This window comes from Apteryx mantelli, chromosome 30 (assembly GCF_036417845.1).
Source record: "Apteryx mantelli isolate bAptMan1 chromosome 30, bAptMan1.hap1, whole genome shotgun sequence".
Classification (NCBI taxonomy): Eukaryota; Metazoa; Chordata; class Aves; order Apterygiformes; family Apterygidae; genus Apteryx; species Apteryx mantelli.
The window spans coordinates 1,257,314-1,270,519 of record NC_090007.1 but is presented as its reverse complement, the minus strand read 5'-3'; the positions used below and the strand labels follow the sequence as shown (position 1 = coordinate 1,270,519).

General features: G+C 58.0%; 1 protein-coding gene across 3 annotated transcripts; it reads right to left on the bottom strand.

The window, feature by feature from the left end:
* Positions 1-5,096: 5,096 nt before the first annotated feature.
* SLC39A3 (solute carrier family 39 member 3) lies at positions 5,097-12,791 on the bottom strand. 3 transcript variants are annotated; one of them, XM_067312809.1, is made up of 3 exons: positions 12,755-12,791; positions 8,276-8,623; positions 5,097-7,625 (listed from the first exon to the last, which is right to left on the bottom strand). In XM_067312809.1, exons 2-3 carry the CDS (start codon positions 8,480-8,482, stop codon positions 6,885-6,887), a joined length of 948 nt encoding a protein of 315 aa, XP_067168910.1. In that variant the 5' UTR covers positions 8,483-8,623; positions 12,755-12,791; the 3' UTR covers positions 5,097-6,884. The 3 variants fall into 3 exon arrangements, with proteins under 3 accessions (XP_067168910.1, XP_067168909.1, XP_013800821.1); XM_067312808.1 differs by lacking the exon at positions 12,755-12,791 and adding an exon at positions 12,308-12,335; XM_013945367.2 differs by lacking the exon at positions 12,755-12,791 and adding an exon at positions 10,810-11,469.
* Between the last annotated feature and the right edge of the window lie 415 nt (positions 12,792-13,206).

Below are 13,206 nucleotides of genomic sequence, written 5' to 3'. Positions count from 1 at the left end.
GCAGGGGCAGGACGGAGGGAAGGAGAAGGGGCAGGATGGAGGCAGGGAAGGGGCAGGATGGAGGCAGGGAAGGGGCAGGATGGATGGAGGCAGGGAAGGGGCAGGATGGAAGGAAGGAGAAGGGGCAGGATGGAGGCAGGGCAGGGGCAGGACGGAGGGAAGGAGAAGGGGCAGGATGGAGGCAGGGAAGGGGCAGGATGGAGGGAAGGAGAAGGGGCAGGATGGAGGCAGGGCAGGGGCAGGATGGAGGGAAGGAGAAGGGGCAGGATGGAGGCAGGGCAGGGGCAGGACGGAGGGAAGGAGAAGGGGCAGGATGGAGGCAGGGCAGGGGCAGGACAGAGGGAAGGAGAAGGGGCAGGATGGAGGGAAGGAGAAGGGGCAGGATGGAAGGAAGGAGAAGGGGCAGGATGGAGGCAGGGCAGGGGCAGGACGGAGGGAAGGAGAAGGGGCAGGATGGAGGCAGGGCAGGGGCAGGACAGAGAGAAGGAGAAGGGGCAGGATGGAGGGAAGGAGAAGGGGCAGGATGGAGGCAGGGCAGGGGCAGGACGGAGGGAAGGAGAAGTGGCAGGATGGAGGCAGGGAAGGGGCAGGATGGATGGAGGCAGGGAAGGGGCAGGATGGAAGGAAGGAGAAGGGGCAGGATGGAGGCAGGGCAGGGGCAGGACGGAGGGAAGGAGAAGGGGCAGGATGGAGGCAGGAGGCGGGTGAAGGGAAGGGGCAGGGGCAAGGTGGGGCGGATCCGAGCCCGTCACCGGGTCCCGCCGTACCGGACCGGGGCAGCCCAGCCCCGCTGCCCGGCCGTGCCCTCCCCCTTCCCCGGGCACCCGCCGCTCCCGGGGCCCCGCGCCCCGGCGTCCCCCTGCCGCCCGCGCCCCCTCGCTCCCGGCCCCGCGGGTCGCATTGCGGTGCCGCCGCCGCCGCCTCACCGTGTCCTGCCCGGGATCCGCCCTTGGCTGCGGGCTGCGCGGCGGCGTCAGCGCATGGCCCGGCCCGGCCCGGCCCGGCCCGGCGCGTCCGGTGCGGCGGGGCCGGCGCGGTTCCGCGGGGCGATGCTGCGGGGCCGGCGCGGTTGCGGTTGCGGTTGCGCTCGCGCTCGGCGCGGTGCGGTGCGGAGGGGGCCGGTGCGGTGCGGTGCGGTGCCGCCCGGTGCGGCGCGGTGGGGGCGGTTCGGTGCGGTGCGGTGCGGTGCCGCCCGGCGGGGGCGGTTCGGTTCCGCCCGGCGCGGTTCGGCTCGGCTCGGTGCGGCGGGGCCGGTGCGGAGCCGCCCGGCGCGGTGCGGCCGCCGCAGAGCCGATCCCGCCCCGCCGCCCGCCCCGCCCGCCCCGCCCGCCCCGCCCGGGGCCGCCGGACCCCCGGGCCAGCGCCGAGCGGCGGCTCCCGGGCCGGGGACACGCAGACACACGGACACGGCCGCGGCGGGGACGCACCGACGGGGATACACGGACAGGAACGCAGATGGACACACGGATGGGGACAGAGACACGGATGCACGGGACAGGGACACACAGACACATGGATGGGGACACATGGAAACAATACGCACAGATAGGGATGGGGCCACAGATGGATACATGGGGACACACGGATGAGGCCATGGGCACAGACGGGACACAGACAGGGACAGGGACACGGACCAGGACACATGGATGGACACAGACACACACAGGAACACAGGTGGACACATGGACAGGGACAGACAGGCACACAGACACACACACGCACCTGCTCGCACACACGTGTGCAAACATGGACACATGCACATGGCCGACACGGGGCAGCAGGAGGCCGTCAGAAGCCTCTGAGGCAGCGGGGGCCGGGACAGGCTTTGGGGACACACTGTCACCTGCACTGCCAGCAGGCCACACCAGCTCGGGCGCCCCATGAACATGCACACACATGTGCGGCAGGTCACTGCCCTGCACACAGCCACCCCGTGGTGCCCCGAGCTGCTGGCACCAGCCCGGGTGCCCCGTGGCCACCCACCCGCAGGAGATTTTGAGTCTGCTCCCCCCCTCCAGCAGCCCTGGGTGCCAGGGGAAGGAGCAGGGCCAGCAGAGCCCGGTGTCCTGGGGTGCCCGGCCGGCATGGGGGGGCAGAGCTGCTCCTCCCAGCCGCAACCGCCCCAGCCCACCCGAGGGGACGTGCCAGGGGGTGTCCTCAGGTCCCAGGGACCCTGCACATTGCCCCTGCTCCTGCACCTTCCCCCGGGGCAGGCTAAGCCCCTGCTTGGAATAAATAACCCAGGCGTGGGGGGGCTGCGGGCTGGCAGCCTGGCAGAGCAGGATTGCTGCCTTAGCAGCTTAGCAGGACTGGCTTAAGGGCTGGCTGTCCCCAGCGGAGCCACCTCCAGCAGAGGCACGGGGCCCCGGGAGCCTCCTCTTCCCGAGGAAAATTTGCTTCCCCTGGGCCACGAGCAGCAGCAGGAGCTGGGCCAGCCCCAGCCTGGCTCCAGGCACCCGCTTGCCCCGGTGGCATCAAGGTCTTTGCAAGGTCGGGCTCCGCTTGTGCCAGAGATGGTGGCCGGGATCCTGTGGCCAAGCACATGACAGTGTGGGGCGAGGTGGGAGCCTGGGGAAGGGCCGTGCAGAGCATCCGGGGGGCTGCCAGCACCTGGACACAGACAGGGAGAAGATGGGACAGATCCAGCGCAGGCAGGACAGCCCGGCTTTCCCAGCCGCCGCGATGGCAGGCGGGAGGCTGCACGGAGGAGACGCGGTGGCAGCTCTGCCTGGCGTGGGGCAGGCGGCCGGCACTGCAGCGGGGAGCATCGCGCCGGTGCTGCGGGGCCGCACGGTGCCTCGCCGAGAGTCCATGTGGCCGGGGCAGCGTGACTCACGCTCACTCCCGAGCAGCAGCAATTAAAATCCGCAGCTGCTATTAATAGCTGCCAGCAGAGGAGCGGGGGCCATCACCGCCCGAGCGTGGCACCCACGGGGCTGTCAGCACGCATCCCCTTGAGAAACGCTGCCGGTGCCCAGCGCGGGGAGGGGGGCCGCGTCCGCCGCAGCTTCACTTGCAGGAGAGAGGACGCGACCACAGGGACAGCTGCCCCCCGCCGAAAAGCCACCCCGACCCTGCCCGGGGGCAGCGCGTCCCTGCGATGCCCGCGCAGCCCCCGGAGCGGTGTTAGCAGGACGGGTACTACTCGTTCGAGGAAATGAATGAGTTGCCTTGATGGTTTCAGCTGCGGGGCTCCTCCTCTGTTCATTCACGCCCCGCTCCCCGGGAAGGCTTACGCAACCGGGATGCTGCCGGCTGCTCCGGGGCGGCTGCACGCGCACGGCTGAATCACGCTGGTGCTGGGTAGCAGAAGGGACGACTGGAGGTGATGCTGCCCTCGCGCTCCCCCTCCGATCTCGGCTCTCCGCCGATTCGGGGGTCGCTGGAGGAGGAGGGGTACGGGCCCTGCGCTGGCTCCGACCTGGACCTGCAGCAGCCAGGTCCTTTCCAGCCTGCGCCTGCCTCCCGGGGCGCTCAGCAGATGGGCACGGGGCACAGCACCAGGACGGAGCACGTGTGCTTGCCGCATGCTCTGGGCACGGAGCAGCCGGCAGAGCAACAGGGGACTTCAAACAAACAAGTGACACAAACGCAGAGAAGGCCAGAGCATTTATTGGGAGAAGCAGACCAGATCTCTTCCTTCTCCTTTTCTGAACAAACCCAGGAATGCTACGTTCCACCGCTCACACAGTTATATAAACGCTCCCCTCGCACACCAGAGAGCATCCTAAGCGCGGCAGCAAAGCGGGTAACCGTCTCATCACACCTCGCAGCCCCCCATCCCTGCTCTGCAGGCCACGCTGCGCCCTTGGCTCCTGCGAGGCCTGATCCCCAAGGAAAAGGGGGTCCCAGCTCCCCCAGGCCTGGGCTTCCTCCCGGGGACCCACAGTTGTGCGCTGCGGATGGGGCTCCCCGTCCCCTCTGCCATTAACGCACGCCTCGCCCCGGTCTGATCTCCTCCAGCAGTCCTGCGGGGGCTCCCAGCTCCCTGCTCCCGCTCCGCAGGAGCCTACTGGCCTTTTGGGCACTGGAGATGGGGCTTAAGAAATCTCTTCCCATCAGCGGCTTTGATCGGTGCGGACACCAGACCGTATGCCAGAGACGAGGCTCAAGGGCCAGGCCAGGCCAGGTGGGCTCTGTTGCTACCCCTCATTCAAACGCAGGCAGGTCCCCGTTTCCAAACCCATCCTCACCAACGCTAGACGTTATGTCACCATGGAAAGTTCCTGTTTACAGCCTCGAATTAATAAGGTCGGAGATATTCCCACATCCTCCGCAGTTAAGGAACAGTGAGATCAGGGATTACCTGTCTTCGATGCGCAATCTCCCTGCAGCAGCCAAAGCCTCTTGCAGACGACCCCACTCACGTTCTCCTGCTCAGAGCCCTCCTCGCCGAGGGCCGTCACGCAGTGCCCCAGCAGACAGCGAGCAGGACCCCCACCCTCACTAATACTCTTGGAGATGCTTGCGTTTGCCCAACTAAAAAAAATAAAATCAAAAAACTAACAGAAAACCATTATCCCCAGAAACTAAAGGACACAGGGCACACGGGCAAGGCGACTGCAGTCAGTCTGTGCACGCGAGAAGCAACAACCAAGCGGATCCACAACACGGGGAAAGGGGTCGTAGCGCAGCAAGGCCTGTTTCTCGGCTGCTCGTCCCACAACACCGACCCCAGCTCTGCACACGAGGGAGGATCCGGGTCTGGGAACGAAGGCTGTGCTAGTAAAACAACCCATTTCCAAACAAAACACAACTACGCTGAGCTGGGAGGTTTCTCTTGCCTTTAGGAGTGCAATGGCAGACACGTCCTCTCCAGGAGGATGTACCTGAGAAGAGGCGCACGGTGTTTCTCTCCCTGATACAGCACCACACCTGACCTTTCCCCATGTGTGCCACCTGCCTGTGACAACAGCCAGCACAGTCAGCAAGCGAGAGAAACACCAGATGGGAACGGCTGTGATTCAACTGCTGCCCTGCACACGCAACCTTCGTGCGCTGTCTGCGAGAAGTGAAATAACACACAGAAGCTTACCACGTCAAGCCAAATCGCATTCTAATCAGGCCTTGCTAATTTGTGTCATCTGAGGCCTAAAATAACCCTCCCTCCCCCTTCCCACTCTAGATTTTTCAAAGCAAGATTGATTGACTCTGGTGTGTTGTAACAATTAAAACACTGATCACCAGAAGCCATCAGATGATCCTCATCAGCCTCCATATGGTGCAGCTGTGCCAACCACTGGCTCCAAGATGCTGGCTTCTCAGTCTCACCCATCTTTCCTGCCGCTTGGTTCATCATAACAGCGATTGCACCACGGATAAGTCTGCTCTACATCATTATCATTCCATCAGCGCTTCCGAAAGCTTTGATTTGCCTGTGGAAGCCGCTGCAGGATTGAAGGCTACGTCTAATTAAAATGCATCTCCTACTAGAGGCCTGCGAGGAGCACGACTGTGTTACTCTGCTGGTCTGCAGAGCGGGAGCTACAGACATTTTGAGCTGGCGTGCCTGCTTTCCTGCGTTACCTCCCTACGCTACTTCGCATGCGGCACAAGGGCAAAACCACAGGAGGGAGAGGAAAGGGCATGTTCCTGTTCCAGCCTTTGATTTGAGCTTCTCACCTAGGAAGACGAATATGAAGGATCACAGCTGGATCCACAGCAGGCTGAGCCTCCCAGAGGGAAACACACCTCGGAGACAAAGCAAGCTCAGCCAGATTATAACTGGCTCTAATCAGCCCTTCCACAGTCCCTACCCTGCAGCCCAAAAACCCTCAGGGAAGAGAGGATTTCTCTCCTCCTTTGAAAACACTGACAAAACATCCTGCAAAACCTCTAGAACCCGGCTCTCGCTCGCAGATCAGTACAAGCAGGGAGCCTGCAGACGTCAAGAGGCAGCAGCAGCTCCCGGAGCGTCCCTGCAGATGTATTTGATGGTGACTGCTAAACCCATTTCACTGCAGACAATCTCAACACAAGCACTTGCCCTAAAATATTAATGCTGGAAATTGCTACTGCCCACTTCTTACAAACTAATGGATCCTGGGCTCGCAGATTGCTTTGGAAAGGCCTTCAGATACGGATATTAAGGTTTTCAAACTGATACATTAACATATAGCAGGAAGATTTCTTTAGGGAATGTGCAACATACAGGTGAGATAAAGAAAATGAAGTATAGTACCTGGGCATGGCCTGGCCTCATTTCTTCCGTTAATCACTCTGAGAAACAAAAGCTCCCAGAGCCATTTGTGGGTTAAAATGGAAGCTCTGCTAGGAGAGAACTGTGGCACCAGTCACACCAAGCAGCCCCAGAAGGTATGTTATTTTTGGCAGCTATTACCACCAGGTTTTGCTCAAAACTAAGCTAACAAAAGCAGCTTAGTGCAGCTGTGCAACTCATTATCCCACCTGCTTTTGCCTTTATTTCTCTGTTACTGATTCTCACCTTCTCAGAACCTGAGACTGAGGGAAGCAGACTCTCAACCAAAGCTTCTGAAATGGGTGTGTGAGGGGAGGAAGGGAAGGGGCTGGATGTGCAGATTAACAGGAGAGACATGCTTGACAAGCTCTCTTTGAAGGCAGTGTTAGAACCAGATACTTAATGTTTGTGTCCAGTAATCTCTGCACAAGCTGCTGACCCGCAGATCCAACGGGCAGGGACAAGATCTTGTGACATCTACACTGGGACACTCATTTTTTATCTCCCTCCATGTCCACAGAAAATAATTCTCCTTCTTCAGGTCGATACCGAGATACCACTTGGACTATGATGTTTCACTTGGCTTTTAAACTTCAGTGCCCCCTCCTTGGCTGGAGAGCAGGCTCATTTCTGGTGCCATTTGCAAGGGGAAGGAGGCAAGGTTTTCCTTCCATCACTTCCATGCTCACCATTTGAAGAAAACCAGCCCAGCCAGAGCTGTGTAGCCCAGCACCAGGAAGAGGACCTTCAAGAGACGATCGTTCTTGTCTTCCAACTCCTTTGCAAGGATCTCAAAGAAGGTGACGAACAAGAAAGTGCCCCCTGCAATGCCTTGCAGGAGCACCGAAGCAATGTTGCTGGCCACGTTCTGGGCACTCTCAATCCCCATCCCAATGCTAATGCCCAGAGGAATCATCAGGCTCACGGTCACAGCTACCTTGGCAGCATCCTTCAGTGTCAATGAGGTCTTGGCCATGCTGATACCCAGCGCCACTGCCACCAATGTCTCGTGAATAGCAACTCCCAGGAACAAACTCATGACCTTGCCACCCTCCTCCTGCAAGCCCAGGGCCAGTCCCTCAAAGATGGAGTGTGCAGATAAAGCGAACACCAGGCTGAAGAGTCTTAAGGGACCAGACCGGGAGAGCTCCTGGATGTTCAAACCATGGCTGTGGGAGTGGTGACCGTGTTCACTGTACAGCGTGCGCCCTCGGGAAGATGCTATGAAGGGACTCTCATATTCAGAGTCACTCCCAATATCTGAGCCAGCATTGAAGGTCTCCAAGTCAATGAAGGAGGGCTTTTCCTTCTGGAAGGTCAGGATGAGCTGCTCGACGAAGACCGTCATAAAGAAGCCAACCATCATGATGGTCTCAGCTACGGGGTAGTCCGTGGTCACATTCCCCTGACTGAGAACTTCATTGAGCTGGAACAAAGGAAAGAATCGACAGTGAATCAAATCACCTTCTGTCTGCCAAAGAAACACAGGGAGCCACCAGGATGCTCTAACATTTTCCTACAAAATCCATTCTGGGGGGGAAAAAAGCCTCCAACAGCTGGTACCTAGGGGGGGAAAATCTGGGCTCCTGCATTCCTTATGGAATTATGAAATATTCCTACTATGTTTACAGAACTCTACAAGGACACTGAATGGATTCATGATGTTTAATACCCACATACACGTGTCTCAGCACTAGAGACTGGGAACCTATTTGCCTTCCAGCTAGACCTTAGTGGCTCTCTGAAAAAGTGTTTAAACATGGACTCAATGGGAGGAGTTTGAGCCTCATACCAAAGGCCACGTTCAGCCTCCTTCTGCAGCAAAAAAGCCTCTGGTTATTCAAACAGGTCAGTCAGACAACTGAATGGGAGGTGGATGCATCACTCCCTCGTGTTCTGAAACACCAGGCAAAGCACACCGGTTTCTGAGCTGGCTTGGTGGGCTGCTTTGGCTAGGGTTGGACCACAGTCTTCATTTATGGAGGGCAGGAGAGCGGAAGGTGGCTGTACAGGAGTTCCTACCATATCAACTGTATGGGTTCATCAGAATTGCCAAAGAGGCTCTTAAGCGGTTACCTTTTCTCTCACAGCAGGCAGCAAGGCATTGAAGCAGGTGGCCAGGAAGACCCCTCCTCCAAAAGAATTGCAGAGGGCAATGACCTTCTTGGAGCGATGAGCTTTCTCGTAGTCTGCCTCGATTATTTTGACAGGTAGGAGAGACCCGACCAGCATGAGGACACAGACGCCCAGCAGACACAGCACTTTGGCTATCACGATCTTCATTGTTCCTCCTGGTGAATGTTCCCTGCCAAGGGCTCTGCAAAAGCGAGCTGATGGGAGTCCCTCGGGCGGCTGTTAAACGGTTACATCAGCAGGCAACAGCACAGGCAAACATCAGGGGAAATCTGCTCCTGCGCTCAGTAGCTGTGGACAGGAGTAAAACAAAAAAAACCTTTCTTATTTAAGTACATACTGTATAGAACAGCATCTTTCATCCCAAACTGCATACCAGCCTCAGCACAAGAACCATTTTAAGTCCCCAAAAGTAACGGGTGGAGGGATCCCAGAGAGACTTACATAGAAAGGGGCAGAGGGGACAGGCAGAGAAGGGAAAATTTAACTGCAGCAAACAACTCAAAAATCTTGTAAGAACTGTAATAGCCATATGAAACAGCCTCAATTTTTAGAGGTTTTCTTTGAAACACCTACTCAGCAACATGCACAAAACACTTGATCTTACAATCAGATCCATGTGGGCAGAACTCTGCCCACCTGAATCCAACCAAAGGATCAAGTCTTTGGTTTCAACCATGAGAAAAGAATAAGGGCTTAAGCTGGTGGCTTTTTGTTACTGAGAAACTAAGAGATCTCCCTTCAGCATTCACATGGTTTTCTTTTTATGTTGCCCTTGAAACTAGACCAATTTGATTAATTCCTGTTTGTTCCGTTTCCTGAACTACTACCCCCATTTCCCTAGGGTGGGTCGCAGTCTGTACGGGTGGTTGTTTGCTCCGTACTAGTGGTCCGTGCAAGTTTTGATTACTTATCAGTATGCACCTATCGAAAGGGAAACCCTACAGAGACATTCACCGCAAGATTCTTTATTGTCCACAGGGTGTAACAAAAGAAGAGGCAGATGGTACTTTTGCACAAGATAAAAATGCAAGATTTGAGTTGTCTGGGTCATGATAGTTACCTTCATCTGAAACGTAAAAGCATTTCCCTCCAGGTTAAGTGCAGGGACAGCACAACTTGTTTTCCTCAAATCATTTTTTAAAAATAGCAAAATTAAATCTACTTATAAAAATACATGAACACGTCCCTCTACCGATGCAAGAACGAGCAGCAGCACAGCCAGCATCTCAGAGTATTTCACTTACCACCTGTACCAAATTGACTTATAAAGTCCGATCAATGGCACCTTGAGAGGGCTCTTACACACTGCCAAGGTAAAGGGTATCAGCCAGCCCCGAGCACTGACTACACACCACAGCGTGCAGCAGGCTAATGAATTAATGCAGAACATTTTCAGCCATGCTGATATTCAGACTGGTGATGGACAAGGTAAATAATTGGATACCTGGTTACTGGACCAGCAAATTAATTTTAATACATAAGAGTCTTGAGGCTAAAGCCTCCCTTGAGGGCTGACAGCATTAATCACTATCACTGTTTCTGTGCAGTGGGCTGCATAAATTTTGCCTTTTTAAAAAAAGGTCAGGGACTGAATGACTATGCACTTGGTAAGAGAATTTAAAGCCTCTTTCCAAGTTTGCAGTTCAAGCCCAACCTAGGCAGGAGTGAAAGAGAAAGGTCATTGCGGGCTGGCATCGGTGGCAGGTTTGGTTTGTAGTCGGGTATCTACAGGAAGTGGTGTTCAGCAGAAAAAACACCGTTCAGGCAGTACTGATTGACTCACTCCCTGGTGCACCCAGCAGATGAGACAGGTCTGAACAAGTTGAGAGCCTGAATTCTCCGCGTACTTTGACAGGGCTTCCACAGCGGGCAGCCGGTGTGGGCTGCTGCTGTCACTGTCGCTGACAGGAAGGTTCAGTCTCCAGAGATGTTGACTCCAGGACTGCAAACGCTTGTCAACGTTGTGCTGACACAGCCAACAAATCACATTGCCTTTGTAAAGCACATGCTGTAGTTTTAGCGTCAACAGAACAACAATGATTTAACCTTGCACAGTGCTGTTCCGTTGCTATGCCGAGCTTCTCAAATGCGCTCTCAGAAACCCACGTTCACAACAGCACATTGGAAGCACAAACCACAAGAGCCTGCGACTCAGCTCCTTAAGCAAAAAGGCACCACCCATGTCTGTTATGTTAGGTATGCAGACAACTCCCAGGACAGGGACCCCAGAAACATCAGCCAGGAGAGAAAGAAAAGCCTCTGTTTTCCTGAATTCACACCTCCCCTGGTACAAGCCTGGCTTCTGCTCAGAAATTCAGAAAACCTCTAGCTTTTTCTTTCACCTAGCAACAGCCCCTAACAAAGACTAAAGCCTCAAGCTTCTGACAGCAGGTGGAGCAGCCGCTCTTTCACGCCCCATGACCTCAGGAGGAAAGCAGCTTAGTGAAAAATGAGGTGGAAAGTAAAAAGAATACCTTGCGTTTCTCTCAACCTGCTCTGACAGCCCAGCATTCAGCGCCTCTAACACTTGGGTTATTTGGGCAGCCTAAGAACTTCTGCAATAAAGAAATAACTCGGGACAGGTATTACTTGGTTTACTGGCCCATAACAGAACATTCAAGCAAGCAACTAGAAATATTATATAAATGGGCAGGCCTCTGTGGAAGGAAAAAAGGATTTCCTTGTGTGTGATCCTTTAAATCTCAGTCTATCAAAAACACATTTTCAGAATGCCCGTAACACACTAGTACAGCAAAGACTGTGCTAGACGCTGACTACCAATAGACAGCTTGCAGAAAGCAGGCTGGATTCCCCCAAAACCTCACTTCTCCGAGCACCTCCCAACACCTGATGTCCTCTTGAAAACATCCAGGTCAAATGGAAAAGAGAAATGCTGTGCACAGGGAATTTCTCCCAAGACATCATCGGAGCAGCCCAAATCTGAACACCCTGGAAGAGGACCGAGATGTGCGAGACTAGACTAGCAGCGAGGAGAGGGGACAGCAGCACGCGCCGGGGTTTCCAGGCGTCCGCGCTCCCAGGTGGTCACCACCACACTTCAACAACACTATGCCGCCAAGGGTGGGCGCCGGGCGAGGGGTCCTGGCGACGCGCGGCTGAGCAGAGGAGCCGAGGAACAGCACATCGCGCTCGAAGCACCTCGCGTCCCAAACCAGGGATGCCCCAGTCCCGCTAACGTGGAATTTAGGCACAACCCGGGCCTCTCCTGCTGTCACAGCCTGTGGGTCGGCCCCACCGCCACATTCCCTGGGTCAGGGGCAGCCCCGGCCACCCACGCTCAGCAACCTGCCCCGGCACTGGGCAAACAGCCGCAGCGCGCCCCGAGGCCCTGTCACCCCCGCACGGATCCTCCACCCCCTCCTCTGACCCTGCTCCCCCAGGCCTTGTTACCCCCGCAACTGCCCCAGACCCTGCTCCCCCGGGCCTTCTTGCCCCCGCAACTGCCCCAGACCCTGCTCCCCCGGGCCTTGTTACCCCCGCAACTGCCCCAGACCCTGCTCCCCCGGGCCTTCTTGCCCCCGCAACTGCCCCAGACCCTGCTCCCCCGGGCCTTCTTGCCCCCGCAACTGCCCCAGACCCTGCTCCCCCAGGCCTTGTTGCCCCTGCAACTGCCCCAGACCCTGCTCCCCCAGGCCTTGTTGCCCCTGCAACTGCCCCAGACCCTGCTCCCCAAGACTTTGTTACCCCAGAAACAGCCCCCAACCCTTCAAAACCGCAGTTACCCCAGCGACAGCCCTCGACCCCCCAATTTACCCCAGCAACAGCCCCCCGATCCTCCCACCCCCCCTCGTTACCCCGGCAACGGCCCCCAACACCCCCCATCCCGCCCCTGCCGTTACCCCGGCAACGGCCCCCAACACCCCCCATCCCGCCCCCCACCGCCGCCTCCCGCCTGCCCCGGGTCACCCCGGCGACGCCCCCCCCAACCGCCCCGGCCCCCCCCACACTCACTCGCCGGCTCCCGGCTCGCGCCCCGGCCAGGCCGCCCCCGCGCGGCGCCCGCCCCCCGCCCGCGCACGGCGCCCTCCCATTGGCTGCGGCCGAGGCGGCGGCTGGAAGGCTCGCCGGCTATTGGCCGCAGCGGCCGCCCATCAGCCCCGCCACCGCCCACGGGGGCAGGACAATAGGGTCCGCCTCGCCCCCTGCGGGGCGCCCCGTCCGACGCGGAAAAGCGCCCGCCCCGACCGCGCGCCGCCGCGGCGCGTTCCGGGGCAGCGCCGGCCCCGCTGCGCTGTCCAGGGGCGGCCGGTGCTGACGGGGACCCAGGCGTCCGGGCCGCGGGCTCGCCGCCGCCGCCGCCACCACCGGGCTGCACGGGCCACGGGCAGGGCCGAGGCGAGGGGCCGGACCCCCGGCCCTCCGGAGGGACAGCGTGGCAGCGGCAGGCAAAAAACTCACGGCGACGCTCTCCGAGGGCGGAGGAGCAGGGTCTCGGGACAGATCGCACCTGAGAGGCGCACGGCCGCCCTTTTCCCATGGTTTCCCTGCCAGCTCTCTAACCAGCTTCCTCCTCCGCAAAACAGCCCTGCAAAGAAGAGCATCACAAACATGGCACAGAATAAGCCATTCCCAACGCAGACTGGTGCTCAGATGCGACAGCGAGTCTCGGCCGACTGCCCCACGCGTGACATGAACTCTTAGCACTCCGGGAAAAGGATTTGGTCTCTGGGAAATTTGCGTCCCGACTTCAAATGTCGGGATGCACACAAAATGCACAACTGCAGGCTTGGTTGGGGCCCCGCACAGACATGCTCCCCCCAACACTGACCTCTAACACAAGCGATGCAGCATGTCTCTGCCTCGGCCCCACGCAGCTAAACCTCGATGCTTCAGCTGAGCACAGGAAAATC

Excerpts from the sequence above, each read along its gene's own strand:
- SLC39A3 (XM_067312809.1), bottom strand. The coding sequence starts at position 8,482 with ATGAAGATCGTGATAGCCAAAGTGCTGTGTCTGCTGGGCGTCTGTGTC. Across the intron at positions 7,626-8,275 it reads TGCCTGCTGTGAGAGAAAAG|CTCAATGAAGTTCTCAGTCA; the intron begins GTAACCGCTTAA and ends CCTTTGTTCCAG.